Source organism: Brassica napus, chromosome C7 (assembly GCF_020379485.1).
Source record: "Brassica napus cultivar Da-Ae chromosome C7, Da-Ae, whole genome shotgun sequence".
NCBI lineage: Eukaryota > Viridiplantae > Streptophyta > Magnoliopsida > Brassicales > Brassicaceae > Brassica > Brassica napus.
This window is the reverse complement of record NC_063450.1, coordinates 50,540,665-50,554,832: the sequence shown is the minus strand read 5'-3', so window position 1 is coordinate 50,554,832 and position 14,168 is coordinate 50,540,665. Positions and strand designations below refer to the sequence as shown.

Here is a 14,168-nt window from a genome sequence, read left to right as displayed (position 1 = left end):
GTTCCGACAATGTTTAAAGGCCCATGTCTGAATTCGGACAATGTTTAGGCCCGACAAACGACGTTATGCCGCCGTTTATTTTAATCGTTTTTTTTGTTTCGGTTGACTTTGACCGGAGATTCCTATAGTCCGCCGTCCACAAATAATCCTATGAACTCGAAAGTTCCGGCAATCTCTGATTTTCACGGTGAATTTTGATGGAAATTCGAAATTCAGAAGGAAAGCTACCGACTTCGCTCAAGAATCTTGACTTGAATAAGAGTCATGAACCAAAGAATAAGATTCCTGTTTCGGCTTATCTATCTTCCTCACGTTCACGTAAGCCCCCCTCTCGCTTTCTGACGTTCTTGTTTATGCGACTCTCTGTTAATCCGTGCCTCTTAGCTCTTTACCTGTGCAAATTGCAAAGCTTTATTGACAGCTGAGGTTTATGTGTTTGGATTTTCTGACATTTGTGTGCTGGTTTTGCTTAAATCACAGGAATCTCTGCGTTGAAACCACGACCTCCATCTCTTGTCAGCTTGTGTCTTGGGGTTGTCGGGAGGCATTTAGAAGAAATCATTCCTTGTTTATCTGATATCTCCGACATCTTTCCTGCCGACATCAAGGTTCTTTAGTCTCTTTTGTGTGTTTACTTGCTCTCACAGGTATTATTTGGCAATGCTCTTAAAGAGTCTTTTAGTACTATGCCACTGCTAATCAAAAGGCGTATTATTCATGTGTGAAACAGATGTCGATTGCAGCCATTGCTAAAAGAAGAAAGCTACTGGATGATGATTTGGTTATCTCTTTAGCTGACACTTCCTGGGAGATTTTAGACGTCAGCAGTTCAGATGTCTCGGATTCTGGCCTAGCTAAAGTTTCGGAGATTTGCAAATCCCTCCGTGCTGTGGACATTAGGTACTAATATTGCTTAAAGAAATTAAGTTGATCTCTGTGTCTAGGTCCTGTGATATCTCTATCTGTGTGCTCCTGCCTCATTGTTTGGGTTAATTTAATCACCAATACGGGATGACTTAGCTAGGTATGCTTTCACTGTGTGTTTGGAACCATCTATTTCCTTTAAGATGGGAAGAAGACAATCTACCAAAACATATATCTGATTGTGTTGGGTTGGAGTAGTAAATTTGTTTTGTAGCTTAGTAGTTCTAGTTTTGCGGGTTCTTGAGCTAGGAGCTTCTTCTGTTCATTGGATAATTGTGTTTCTTTGGCTATCTCGTGTAATGTATAGTTGCATTGTTTTTGTAATGCAGCCGGTGCAACAAGATCACATCCATGGGAGTCTCAGAGCTTGTACAGAACTGCCGATCATTGGAAACTCTAAGATGCGGGTAAACTTATCTTTAACTGGAATTTACTGGCTTTTATTTTGTTGGGGAGGCTTGTCTATTTATTCATGATTATTTTGCTGGGTAAAGTGAGATAGAATTGAACCCATATTGTGTGGGTTTGACTAGGGAGCTAACAAACTTTATAAAAAACAGGCAAATGAGAGAAAAAAAAAATTAATATTGCAGAGGATGCCCAAGCAGCGAGTCCACAGCACGCAGATCTTTGAGTTTGTTTAAGCCAGACTTGAGTAATGTCGAAGAAGAAACATGGGAAGAACTAGTCGTTACAGAGATTGGTCATGGCGGTCACTCATTGCGTTGGCTTGTTTGGGTACGTATTGTCCCTCTTGACTAACAAGCTACCAGTTAATAACAAGAATCTACTTTCTAACTTGCTTCTTCTGCAGCCACGAATTGATAAGGACTCATTGGAGATGCTGTCCATTGAATGTCCAAGAATAGTAGTAAACCCCAAGCCCTCGTTTCTCACTTACAGTCTACACGAGGTTCCTCGAGAAGCCTTACCAGATGTTGCATTGGACGAGCCCTTTGTGAAAGATATTGATCCCAAGACGTGGGTTGTTAGAGGAGTTGTGAAGAATCCCACAACCTCCTTATTATCATTGACTTCCTCCAGTGAGCTGTCGATAGCAGAGAAGTTCAGACTAGCGTTTGCGGAGAGAGATGCACGGTTAGCCCCTAAGCGAGCTAAGAATGCAAGGCAACAGCAGCGTCGTGCTGAGAGGGATTGGATGATGTCCAGTGACGAGGCCAAAGCGGTGGCTTTTGCATCAAAGGCCACCAGGTCTTTGCGCAAGAAGTAGTTTGTTTACTTGATGAATGAGTGTTGTATTCTCTGTATAAAAACAAGCGTCAAAGAATACACAAGAGGAAGATCAGTGCATGCCTCTTCTATACTTTGGTTATGTTGTATCATTTCAGAGAGGTTTTTTTTTGAAGATAAAACTCTTGGCTCTGTTACTTTAATTATGAATCTGTTGTTGATGCTTCAAATTAAAGTGGTAGAAAACGAATTATATGTAATGATATTTGTCACTTTGCATTTTCTGTTCAAACCTAAAAATTATGATTAAACGACTTCCCAATTCCCATGGTGAAGGAACTAAAAGTAAAATTGGCTACATTAGATATGGTCATATGGTTTAAGTATATTAGTGTTAATTACTAGTGTAGTGTGCTTTGTTTGACCGTTGAACTCCTCATCACCAAAGAACAAAACAATATTGATGATGATGATAGTGACCGCCACAAGAAATAATAATGTTGTATAGGTTGGATACTTGGATTGTATCCATGAAGACAAAATAAGAACCAATCTTGTTGTGTTGTTCTTCAGTACCACACCTCTTGTATCACTTTCTTCCTCTTTCCTCTGAGATTCCACTCTTGAAATTTTATATATTAAAAACACCCTCTATTCCTAATTCATATACTATTGCATAACTAATTTTCTCCCATCTTCAAATAAGTAGACAAAAGGTACATAGATTCTTACATCCTTTAAAGTTTTCCTATGATGCGATGCGACTAGTTGGTGATGATTTCATATTTCCGTAAACATAACACACATATTCTTACTCATCAGTGTCCACTCTTAGACCAATTCATATGAAAGCTTGTTGGTCTTTTACTGTGGACCGCAAAATGTATTTGTTGATTAAGGCCCAGAATATACAAACCGTCGCTCTCACAAATCATGGCTCATAATTGTCTTTTTTTTGTTGTTTAAAGAAGAGTATCAAAGTTCGATGAATGGCGGCTACTCAAAAGGGCCCCAGGCAATTGACATCCACTGAAAATTGTTCCTCTCAAACTAAAAGTTTTGTCTGTTCTTAAAAACCAAACCAAATCACATCACCACTGCTTTTTTTATTTTAACTGCGTTATAGAATAAAAAATTTTGTTTTATAATTTTAGTACAAAATTTATTAATTTTATATTTTAATTTATTTTTTTATCAGTTGAAATGTGATTAAATATATTGATAATAGTACTTTTAGTTAATAAATATATAAATTTAATTGTTTTATTAATTTGTGTGTCCAAATGTAAAATAACAATTAAAATAAAACGGAGAAAATATTATTTTTGAAATATTTTTCAACTCATTCACTTGTGCCTATATTAAATGCAATTATGATGTGCATTTTAATTAGCCGCCTTATAAAATATTTCCTATCATCTAAGAAGCTTTAGAGAATACAAACGATATTCAATCAATTTTTTTAAGATTTAGATACTTTTTAGCTATATTTAATCAGATTTATCATTGGTTATTTGGTTATAATTATCATGTAGAACTGTAAATTTGTGGTCTCATTAAAAATCCACCGCAGGGCATGTCCACCTATGGACACCACGAAACAACATGCATTCTGGTATCATTTATCAACACAATACACAAACGCTGATGACTTGTAGTTTTGTCCTAAAACTTGGATATTAATATTTACCAGGTCAGCCGTCAGAATTGAACTATTGCCAAAAGTTAAAAGGCTCAAAATTCTAATCTTAAAGGCGATGAATCTGTGAACTTTTTGGTTTATTTTAGAAACAGAAAGTGTAATATTATTTACCCTTAACATAGTCCATGTGATACTCATATACTAATATATAATAACTAGTAGAGCAAGTTCAAATCATAAGTTACTTCACGTGGTGAAGCATTCAAAGTAAGTTTGATCACATATGCCTTGGTAGATAGTATACTTTGTTTGACTTTTCATTATCACAGAACGCACCAACATTGATGATGCAAGATAATATTATTGTCCGGACGTGCAATCTATGGATCCTGGCCATGTTTTTTTGGATCATATCCATGAAGACAACATAAGAACCAATCCTTGTGTTGATCTTCAAGCCCACACCTCTTGTGTCACTTTCTTCATTTCTCTTCTCAAATTCTCAAGCTCTTTTTATTGATTATCTTGTCACAGATTCAACTCTATAAATCTCACTATATTAGTATAGTCTCCAAGGTTCAACTAATAAACTTAAGGTACGTAGATTCTTACAATCTTTTCTCTTTGCTATTTTGTGGCTAGCTAAGAGAAGTTAGCTAACTAAAAATCCTTATATGTTGTTACTCCGTTGTGTTTGTAGAAGTAGTGAGTTATCAATGGAGAAGAACATCAAGAGATATGATGTGTGGAGATCTTTGAAAGATGGAGATTATCAAGAAGAAGATGTGTGGGATGTTCTTGATGGATATCATCAACCCTCGTTGATGATCAGCAACCATACGAGTAAACCCTCTTTACTAGCACAAACATTTCTTTCGAGTGAGCCTAAGATGATTCCAGAGAGGCAGCGCAGAGAAGGAATGGCACATATGGGACAACACTCGGCTCCTGTCAATGTTCCAGAGTGGTCAATAGTTCACAGAAAGAAGACAAAGAAAGCAGAGGATGATGATGATGAGAATGTATCACCGGAAGAGTATTTTCTGCAGCGGAGTCGATCATCATCGTCGTCCTCTGTTATGGAAGGAATTGGAAGGAAATTGAAAGGAAGAGACTTGAGCAAAGTCAGGAATGCAGTATTGAAGAAAACTGGATTTCTTGAATAGACAAAAAGATTGTAGATTATTATATGTTTGTATATATATGTGAATGGTCTATATATATTTTCACTATCATTAGATATTTTTTTCATTATAGGAACTATTAGAATTTTCTTTAAAAATCTTTAGTTTGCTAAGATGTATGTATGTATGTATTAATATGTGATTTAATTTGGCATAATAAAACAAAGGTCTATTATTGTTGAAACTGATGCAAAGTTTATAAGATTTGACTTTTAAGTAAGAGAAACAAAAAGACGTTCATGAAATAAAGATTATACGAGCTTAGGGGGTTCATTGAACCACACGAGTCGAACCGTCGATGACAGCGATATTCAAACTGCTAATGACACTTAGCTGAACAAACAAAAAACGCTTATAGATTTCTCTATTAACCAGACATTGATTGAGGAGGTTCACGTGGTGCGCACGTGGGTCGATGTTGATTCCCATTTGTCGCCATTTTATGACAGCAACATGTGAACAAGGAAACTCGATTAAACTTCAGGATCAAACATATTGAGTAATTTTTACTACAGCCGCCCGCACATTTATGTAATAACAAGACAAAGATTGCTGATGAAAGATTGTATAACTCTGCGAATTGAGATTCTTTCTATTGTTTTGAGTATTGGACTATGTTCGTTGTTCAATTTTTTGGTCGAGTTGTCAAATGTCGGTAGCTTCGTAATGTCTAATCTCCTTTGATACTGTATTATTTATTACTGTAAAGTGAAAGCTTAACTAACAAAGCTAGTTCTAATGGGTACTATTAGCTAAACTATCACAAACACACAATCGGCACTAATGATAAATAAGATTCCATTCATCTTTCTTCCTAAGTACAAAGCCACGGCTTCTCCCTACGTTGGTCTCCAAACTTTTTCTGGATCTGAAAAAAAACCTGGAGGTTTGGGGTTGACTCCGGGAGAGTCGTGTCGTGGTCGTGAGATGGATGGCGTCTCTCTGGTTTAGTGGCTCTTTGATGAGATTCTTTCTTTCTGGGTTTTCTTGAGACCGATAGATAGAAGATCCTTATAAGGTTTTGGTTAGAAACACAACAAAATGTCGTTGAAGCATCATCATCACCATAGAGGAGTAGAGCTGTCGGCGGCTTCAAAGAGTTTTGTCTCAAAGAAATGGGCTTTCTTACTCTGCATCGGTTTCTTCTGCGCGGGAACTCTCTTCTCCGACAGGTAATAAACAGAACACTGCTCTGTAGTAGATTAACTAACGCATCAATATATATATAAATCCTCTGTTTTCGAATATACCGTTAAAAATTGCAACTTTATCTTCAAAAGAAAAAAAAAAGTAGAAGACTTTATAGCACATAACCTGAGATGCATTTTATCTCATAGAACCAAATATCAACCATTGCGCGACATTTTCTTGTGGAATGCAAGCAGATGATACCCTAATCAGATTGTGTGTTTTGTAATAGAATGTGGCCAGAGCCTGAATCCAATGTTGCATCAAGGGAAGCAGCTTCAGATGAACGGCTGCTCTTGATGTCAGAGGACTGTGATTCATCAAAAGTAAGTCTTCTAACTTTAGGTGGAACTTGATAGTGTCATGATGAATCCTTAGAAGGACATTCTTAATTCCGTATTGTTCTTCATTAGAAGACAAGCCTTGGAGAAGTGTACAAGAGTCCTGATGCAACTCAGTAAGTGCTAAAAAAAAAAAAGACCTGATATGAAACTTCACTTCACTTCACTTCACTTGCTTCTTTTTAATTTAAAATTATTAAGCTTGGATGAGTGTGTTACGCAGAACGCTAGACAAAACGATCTCAACTCTGGAAATGGAACTAGCGGCTGCAAGAGCCGCGCAAGAATCCATCGTGAATGGTTCACCAGTCTCTGATGAGTTCAAGCTCCCTGAAACTGCTACCAAAAGAAAGTATCTGATGGTTGTTGGGATCAACACTGCGTTTAACAGCAGAAAGCGAAGGGATTCTGTCCGTGCTACTTGGATGCCTCCCGGTATGTTCATCTAATCCCCGCAGGTCTCATCCTTAAGTATATTGTCTGTAACTGAACATTGATCTTCTTGTATTAGGCGAGGAGAGAAAGAAGCTAGAGGAAGAGAAAGGGATCGTGATGCGTTTTGTAATAGGCCATAGGTAGTACCTTAGAGTGGCACATATAGTTACTTGCGTGGTTGATTCATGTAATATAAATAATATTAGTGTTTTTTTTTTTGTGTAGTGCCACTCCTGGTGGTATTCTTGATAGAGCGATTCAGGCTGAAGAAAGTAAACATGGAGACTTCTTGAGGCTGGTAAGAGTTGTGGATATGTTCTTCATAGCTATCTGTTTTCTAAAATTCTTATGTTTGTTTTGAGCAGGATCACGTCGAAGGTTATCTAGAGCTGTCAGCAAAGACTAAATCTTACTTCACCACTGCTTTTGCGTTGTGGGATGCAGACTTCTACGTGAAAGTCGATGATGATGTTCATGTAAACATAGGTGAGAGAGAGAATCAAATCCTCTTTTACTTTTATCTAAAATTGTTATGTCTCTTTGTTATCTCAACTTCTGTTAAGTATGTTTCTTCAGCCACGCTGGGAGCAGAGTTAGCAAGATACCGAATGAAGCCTCGAGTATACATTGGTTGCATGAAGTCTGGACCCGTTCTTGCTCAGAAGTAAGCTCCTCACCTTACCAAGAGACTACTATTTTCTCATTTGTCTCACATTCATTTGTTTATGAAGAGGAGTGAGGTATCATGAACCTGAGTATTGGAAGTTTGGAGAAGAGGGTAACAGGTACTTCCGCCATGCCACTGGTCAGCTGTACGCAGTCTCCAGGGAGTTAGCGTCTTACATATCTATAAACAAGTTGAGTTCTTTCTCAAAAAAAAAAAACTAATCTGATTTGTGCTTAATACGCTCTCTCATACGTTTGACTGTGTGGATACAGAAACGTACTACACAAGTATGTGAATGAGGATGTTTCTTTAGGATCATGGTTTCTTGGATTGGATGTGGAGCATGTAGATGACCGTAGGCTTTGTTGTGCTACAAGAGGTAAAAATAAAAATTCAAATGGCCTTTTATCTATTTTTTAAAGTTGATTGAGTGAGAAAGTGCAGATTGTGAGTGGAAGGCGCAGGCGGGGAACATGTGTGTTGCCTCGTTTGATTGGAGCTGCAGTGGGATTTGTAGATCAGCGGATCGGATGAAGGATGTTCATCGAAGGTGTGGAGAAGGTCCAAACGCTCTCATGGCTGCATCATTTTGAAAGAAAGATAACAGAAGGAACACATTGAGAGAAGAAGAGTATAGAGTAGACGAATCAGCTCAACACTGTAGTAGTATAGACACACACACTCTATATATGTTTAAGTCTTTTGAACTGAGATGAGAAGGGTTCTTTTTACCCTCCTTTCTTATTTATTTTTTATTTTTAAATCATTTCTCTATTAAGGTCTGCAATTGTTTGCACACAGTAAATGCAGTTTTTAGCTGCGAAAGGAAGGAAGACTCAATATGAAGGCACCTTCAGAGTCATTAACACAAACAAACTCTTGTGAGAGCTTTGAAATTGATTGTAACAACTGAGAATGTTGATTTTTTTATAGATTTTATTAGTCACGTGTTTGGCGTTTATTCACAGACGGATGATGATAATCTGAAGAATCCTGCATGGAGCGATTATGGTAGAGATTGCCAAAAAAAAAGTACTGGACCACATACCAATTATGTGGTTCAAGAGTTATATACTTTCCTTTGATTTTACGAATCTCTTCAATTATGTTTTTTCCCTTCATTGTTTTTAGTTTTAAGTGTAACTAGCTTTTGACCCGCGCGTCCGCGCGGATGTATGTTCGATGTAATTATATGTTTTTCGTAGTTCTAAGAACATGAATGTTATTGTTTCGTATGTTTTTGAGTTTTGACATTAGTGTATCTTGTTTATTCGGTTTAGTGTACATTTATAAACTATGAGGTTTTATTGTTCTTATATTGTATTTTTTTCTTTCGCTTGGTAAACTAACCATAAAGTGTACAATATTAGAGCATGTAGTTGAAGTTTAATAGTATTATTAATTAAGAAAACATATAATTAAAAATATATACAAAACAAAAATATTGCATTAAAAAGAAAAAAAAACTGTAGTAATTATATTAAAAATTGGAAAAGAAATTTGTTTATTTTATTTATATAGCTTTAAAAAAAAAATCGATAGAACTATAAAACCAATTGGAAAAGTAACTCCAAAAATATATTAAAAATAGAAATCTGTGTAACTAAATTAATAAAGCCTAATTATATGAATTGATTTTGGCCTTTTGGTTATGAAATTAAAATTAATATCATTTGTAACCCAACACTTTGTGGACCTGAAATACAAATCAAAGCCCATATAATTTTTTTTCCGGGAAAAAAAACCGTAAAACGACTGTCTTTACTGACTTTTCACTTTCCCATATAACATCGGTTTCTCCAACCGATCTCATAGTCGGCGATGTCTGTTGTTCTCTTAAACGCCTGTGTTTTTTTCACCAAAAGGATTACAGAAGATAGATATACTGATTAGGCGTTAAGATCATGCCATATGAAGGTTTGTCCTAATCTACTGATACACTGATTTGTTTCGTTTTTTGTCCTAATCTATATTATGTTTTCTGATTTTTCAAAATGATCTAAGGTTTGGAATACGAAGACCCTTCTATCTGATTGCTAGAGCCTGTAACCTGTAGAATCATGAAGAAAACACCTCGTTGAAGTTATCAATGGGTAAGGAATGCGGAGAAGATCTGTTTTGTTCACGGTTTGCAAGTAGTAGTTGGCAGGAGTTTCAGCTTTTTAATAATAACAAAAGGTGAGTCTAATCTATAATTGTCTGTTTAATATCATAGTTTACTTGATCTAAGTAAGATGAAACAGAAATCAAGATCTTTAGCTCAAGAGTAGAATGGTCAGAGTTAACAAACTTGATTCATTATTTTTTCGTCTGATTAAATATGAAGGTCATAGACACTTTGTAACTACAGATGTCTGCTTCACTTGATTGTCTGAGTTTTCCCACTTTTATAAGTTATAATTGTTGATCTCGCATGATGTATTATTAATATAGACCAACGACTCTTTATGGAGAAACATAGGGACATGGGACAGATGGGATATATAGAAAAGACCAGGGAGAGACATGTTGAAGGAGAGAGATGATCATCATTTGCAACATGACATAGCAAAGTGAAGGCACACAGATCATTTTCTACATCTATCCAGTAGTAGTAATCAAGATGGAAAAGAAGACAACAACCATGACATGACAACAGATTTATTACACGGTTAGTAATCACTTCTCTATTGTAACTAATTCTAAAGGTTAAAGAAAAGTAGGACTGTGTAGAATAAGAAGCTTAGATTAGAGCACCCCGGTTTAAGTTTAGTTTTTTTTTTAACTTGCTTGAATATATTTCGCTGGTAGTCTTATATAACACCAAGTTTATTTCGATGTGGTTTTAGATGAAAAAATAGAATGCATATCCATCTCGAAAAAAAAAGAACTCTGTTGTTATTGAAATGATTTTTTTGGAAAAAAGAACAAATGTTGTTTGCATAACTAATAAAAAACTTTGTGACACAGCTACCATTTTTCCACCCTAGAGAACATCTGACTGACTGAAATCTGCAAAGAACATAAATTCTATCTAAGAACGCAAGATTTTGTATGTTCTTTTAAAATAACACATAAAAATTCTTACTGTCTAAGACATCAAAACTATAAAAAAAAAATACCTTAAAGGTTGTTGAAAACTTCTTTGAAAACTACATTCATAGTATTTTTCTGAGGTTTGCATGAAACTGTCAAAGACATTTTTGGAGGATTTTCTTAGAATGAAACGATGTTGAAGCTATGGGGAAGATGTATATATAGCTAGTTAGTAAAGGGTAGTAACAATCGCATATTACGTGCTAAGATTTTGTTAGTTGATATATTTTTGTATTAAATAGTGAATATACTCTATGATTTTATTCCAATTTTGATCCGTTTGGTAGTTGCTTATGGAATACAGATTTTTAAATGTAAGATTATTTACGTGATCTGCAAGATTTGGAAGAAAAAAGATCTTGTGGTAGTTTAATGATATCGAATTGGTTGATAGTTGCTTAAATATAGGAATATATTATGGAAGGTAATTATTTATAGGTTAATAATGAAGTTTTGACGTGATTTGCAAGATTAGAAATCAAAAAAATATATTTTGTGGTAGTTTAGTGATATCTTTGTCGACTTAAATATATGAATATATTTTATAAGGTATATTGTTTTGGAAAATAATAAATGATTACTTTTGATTTTCAATTAAAAAAATTATATACCAAAAATCGTATTGTCTAAGTTAGTATTGTTGTGGAATTAAATGATTTATAGTAGTATTGATATAAACTATGATTTTTTCGTATGACATATATTTGTATCTATCTAATATAATGGTTTTGATTTTGCAGACCAAAACTACTAATCGGATGCGCTGAACTCAGGAAGTAAGGGAGTATGACAATTCAATTCGACGGTATGAAGGTAACCAGCAATTGTATTTTGATTGTTTTGTGATGTAGATATTTAGTAATGGTTTGTAATTGAAGGTTTAATAGTAAGACAAAACGTTTTTGTTTAAGGTAATATATAGAATGATATGTATGAAAGTAGTAGAATGTGGTTTAGTAATGAGTTTTATAATTTTCTGGTTTAATAATTAAGGAAACGGGTTGCTCGGTTTGTTTTCAGAAAGTGTTTTTCGGTTTAGTAAAACATAAAACGGTGAGTTTAATGTCAGTGGCACAGAATGGTAATTATTGAGGAAAACTATGGGGAAAGTACAAAATGTACTCCTGTTTTAATAGTTTAGATTTTCAGTGACATAAAAAAACAAAAGCTATTTGTGACGTTTCTGGTCTCAGGCTCACTCATCTGCTATTCTATTTAAAGCCATTCAATTTCCCAAAAACTCACACTACCAGCGGAAAAATAAAGGAAACTAACATCGAAAGATCTCTCCTTTCGAGTTTGTATTCCGTCTCTCCGATGTAGATTTCAGCTGTTTTGAGGGTCGCATTCGTTTTCCGTCATCTTCCCCGGCGTTCGACTTTCAGCAATCACGGCTATTATATACGGCCCATCTCGAGGCGTTAGCTCTCACGTCAACATTGTCCGACGCAAGGGTTGTTGTTTAATCGAGTCTAATCCTTCGCCGCACGGAGGACGCGGAGCTCTGCCGTCTGAAGGCGGCAGCCCTTCCGATCTCCTCTTTCTAGCCGGAGGCGGGTTCCAAAAATCATCTCTTTCCTTTTCCATTAGCTTTTAGGTTTTTTTTTAGTTTCCTTTTAAATTTCGTGTGGGGCAAGTCTTTCTTTTTGTTATTTGTTCTTGAGAAATGTTGAAAATCAAGAGGGTTCCGACCGTCGTGTCTAATCACCAGAAGGATGAGGCTTCCGATGGTTCTGTCGGCGGCTGTGGACGGAACTGCCTCAGAGCTTGTTGTGTTAACAGTAAGTACGCGTCAATGCTGAATCATTGATTTTATTGCTTGTTTGATATTATCTAATGGATGTGGTTTTGTTCAGGGGCAAGGCTTCCTTTGTACGTCTGCAAGAAGGTGGAAGACTCCGGAGAGAAAGCCAGAGAGCCTCCGGTGGCTTTTCTCGAGTCCCTTGTCCTCGGCGAGGTAAAGAGAGACTCAATTTTGTCCTTTTGTTGCTTGAATGAGTATCAATTCACGTTATAAGACAAGTGTCAATTCGTATGTTTAAGTGGGAGGATAGGTACCAAAGAGGACTCTTTCGCTACGATCTCACTGCCTGCGTAACCAAAGTACATAGTCTTCTCTTCTCTTATCTTGTTTAGTCTTGTGAAGCCAATCTGGTGTTTGTTGTTTTTAGGTCATCCCGGGGAAGTATGGCTTTATTGCTCAGCTTAACGAGGGTCGTCACCTAAAGAGGCCAACGGAGTTTCGTGTAGATAAGGTTTTGCAGTCTTTCGATGGCAGCAAGTTCAACTTCACTAAAGTTAGCCAGGAAGAGCTGCTCTTCCAGTTTGAAGCTGGTGAAGATAGCGAAGCTCGGTTCTTCCCCTGCATGCCTCTTGTCGCTGAGAATTCTCCCAGTGTTGTTGCCATCAATGTAAAAGAAGCTCGAATTGGGTTTCAGTAGTGGTTGTTGTCTAGCAAAAGATTTAATTTTTGTATATTTGTATATAACAGGTTAGTCCGATCGAGTATGGCCATGTGCTGCTGATTCCTCGTGTTCTTGACTGCTTGCCTCAGAGGATGGATCACAAAAGCATGTTGCTTGCACTCCACATGGCTTCCGAGTCTAAGAATCCTTACTTCAGAGTTGGTTACAACAGCCTTGGTGCTTTCGCCACTATCAACCATCTTCACTTTCAGGCATATTACTTGGCCATGCCTTTCCCATTAGAGAAAGCTTCTTCCAAGGAGATGATGATTACTACTGACAATGGTGTGAAAATCTCAGAGCTTCTGAGCTACCCTATGAGAGGTCTTCTCTTTGAAGGTGGAAACTCTATGCAAGACCTATCTGATACTGTATCGGATGCCTGCGTTTGCCTCCAGAACAACAACGTTCCTTTCAACGTTCTCATCTCTGATTGTGGAAGGCGGATCTTCTTGATGCCACAGGTATAAATAACCTTTAGCTGACAAGCCTTTAGATCATTATTAGTTGTAGGATCCATTGAATAACTGTTTAAATAATGTCAATTGCAGTGCTACGCAGAGAAACAGGCTCTAGGTGAAGTAAGCCCCGAGGTGTTCGAATCGCAGGTGAACCCAGCTGTGTGGGAGATAAGTGGGCACATGGTGCTCAAGAGGAAAGAGGATTATGAAGGAGCTACAGAGGAGAAGGCATGTAGGCTCCTTTCGGATGCTTCTCTGTCAGAGGAAAGGTTTAAGGAGGTTAACGCTCTCATCTTTGAAGCCATAGGTTGTAGTAAACCAAGAGGAAGAGCTTGAAGGAACCAAAGTTCACCAGCAAAAGACTAGTAGCAGTGTAAACCAGAGAAGCAATCGATCCCATGGAGGTCCTGGCACTGAGTGCCTTGTCCTCCAGTGAACAACATCAGTGGTTTTATGTATAAATAAGCAAACTCTTCGGTAGTTGCATGATGGTTGTGAGTGTTTTTGTTCCCAAGACTTGCTGTCTCTTCTTTCGTAAGTTAATGTTTTGGATATGGCTCACCAATTTAATATACATGAGCTTTTCATTATCATT

At 36.7% G+C, this 14,168-nt stretch overlaps 3 protein-coding genes and 1 pseudogene across 6 annotated transcripts; all 4 read left to right on the top strand.

The window, feature by feature from the left end:
* Positions 1–81: 81 nt before the first annotated feature.
* Positions 82–2,394, top strand: BNAC07G40470D. Of its 2 annotated transcripts, none has more exons than XM_013847924.3 (6): positions 82–318; positions 481–608; positions 731–900; positions 1,254–1,331; positions 1,518–1,662; positions 1,739–2,394. In XM_013847924.3, exons 1-6 carry the CDS (start codon positions 198–200, stop codon positions 2,153–2,155), a joined length of 1,059 nt encoding a protein of 352 aa, XP_013703378.1. In that variant the 5' UTR covers positions 82–197; the 3' UTR covers positions 2,156–2,394. The 2 variants fall into 2 exon arrangements, with proteins under 2 accessions (XP_013703378.1, XP_048619108.1); XM_048763151.1 differs by having other exon boundaries at positions 92–312.
* A 1,654-nt stretch (positions 2,395–4,048) lies between these two features.
* Positions 4,049–5,125, top strand: BNAC07G40480D. Its single transcript, XM_022706497.2, has 3 exons — positions 4,049–4,202; positions 4,292–4,353; positions 4,458–5,125. The coding sequence occupies exons 1-3, from the start codon at positions 4,140–4,142 to the stop codon at positions 4,921–4,923; spliced, it is 591 nt and encodes a 196-aa protein (XP_022562218.1). The 5' UTR covers positions 4,049–4,139; the 3' UTR covers positions 4,924–5,125.
* A 458-nt stretch (positions 5,126–5,583) lies between these two features.
* Positions 5,584–8,518, top strand: LOC106411327 (probable beta-1,3-galactosyltransferase 4). Of its 3 annotated transcripts, none has more exons than XM_013852071.3 (11): positions 5,584–6,113; positions 6,362–6,455; positions 6,546–6,586; positions 6,694–6,905; positions 6,982–7,045; positions 7,131–7,203; positions 7,271–7,391; positions 7,482–7,569; positions 7,637–7,762; positions 7,845–7,951; positions 8,017–8,518. In XM_013852071.3, exons 1-11 carry the CDS (start codon positions 5,983–5,985, stop codon positions 8,163–8,165), a joined length of 1,206 nt encoding a protein of 401 aa, XP_013707525.1. In that variant the 5' UTR covers positions 5,584–5,982; the 3' UTR covers positions 8,166–8,518. The 3 variants fall into 3 exon arrangements, with proteins under 3 accessions (XP_013707525.1, XP_013707526.1, XP_013707524.1); XM_013852072.3 differs by having other exon boundaries at positions 6,543–6,586; positions 7,995–8,158; XM_013852070.3 differs by having other exon boundaries at positions 5,693–6,113; positions 6,543–6,586.
* An 822-nt stretch (positions 8,519–9,340) lies between these two features.
* Positions 9,341–14,166, top strand: LOC106410927 (annotated as a pseudogene).
* The last annotated feature ends 2 nt before the right edge of the window (positions 14,167–14,168 follow it).

Coding starts and splice junctions, on each gene's coding strand:
- BNAC07G40470D (XM_013847924.3), top strand. CDS start 198: ATGGAAATTCGAAATTCAGAAGGAAAGCTACCGACTTCGCTCAAGAAT. Junction 901..1,253: donor CTCCGTGCTGTGGACATTAG/GTACTAATATTG, acceptor TTTGTAATGCAG/CCGGTGCAACAAGATCACAT. Junction 1,663..1,738: donor CATTGCGTTGGCTTGTTTGG/GTACGTATTGTC, acceptor CTTCTTCTGCAG/CCACGAATTGATAAGGACTC.
- BNAC07G40480D (XM_022706497.2), top strand. CDS start 4,140: ATGGATCCTGGCCATGTTTTTTTGGATCATATCCATGAAGACAACATA. Junction 4,203..4,291: donor ACATAAGAACCAATCCTTGT/GTTGATCTTCAA, acceptor ATCTTGTCACAG/ATTCAACTCTATAAATCTCA. Junction 4,354..4,457: donor GTTCAACTAATAAACTTAAG/GTACGTAGATTC, acceptor TTGTGTTTGTAG/AAGTAGTGAGTTATCAATGG.
- LOC106411327 (XM_013852070.3), top strand. CDS start 5,983: ATGTCGTTGAAGCATCATCATCACCATAGAGGAGTAGAGCTGTCGGCG. Junction 6,906..6,981: donor TGCTACTTGGATGCCTCCCG/GTATGTTCATCT, acceptor TTCTTGTATTAG/GCGAGGAGAGAAAGAAGCTA. Junction 7,204..7,270: donor ATGGAGACTTCTTGAGGCTG/GTAAGAGTTGTG, acceptor TGTTTTGAGCAG/GATCACGTCGAAGGTTATCT.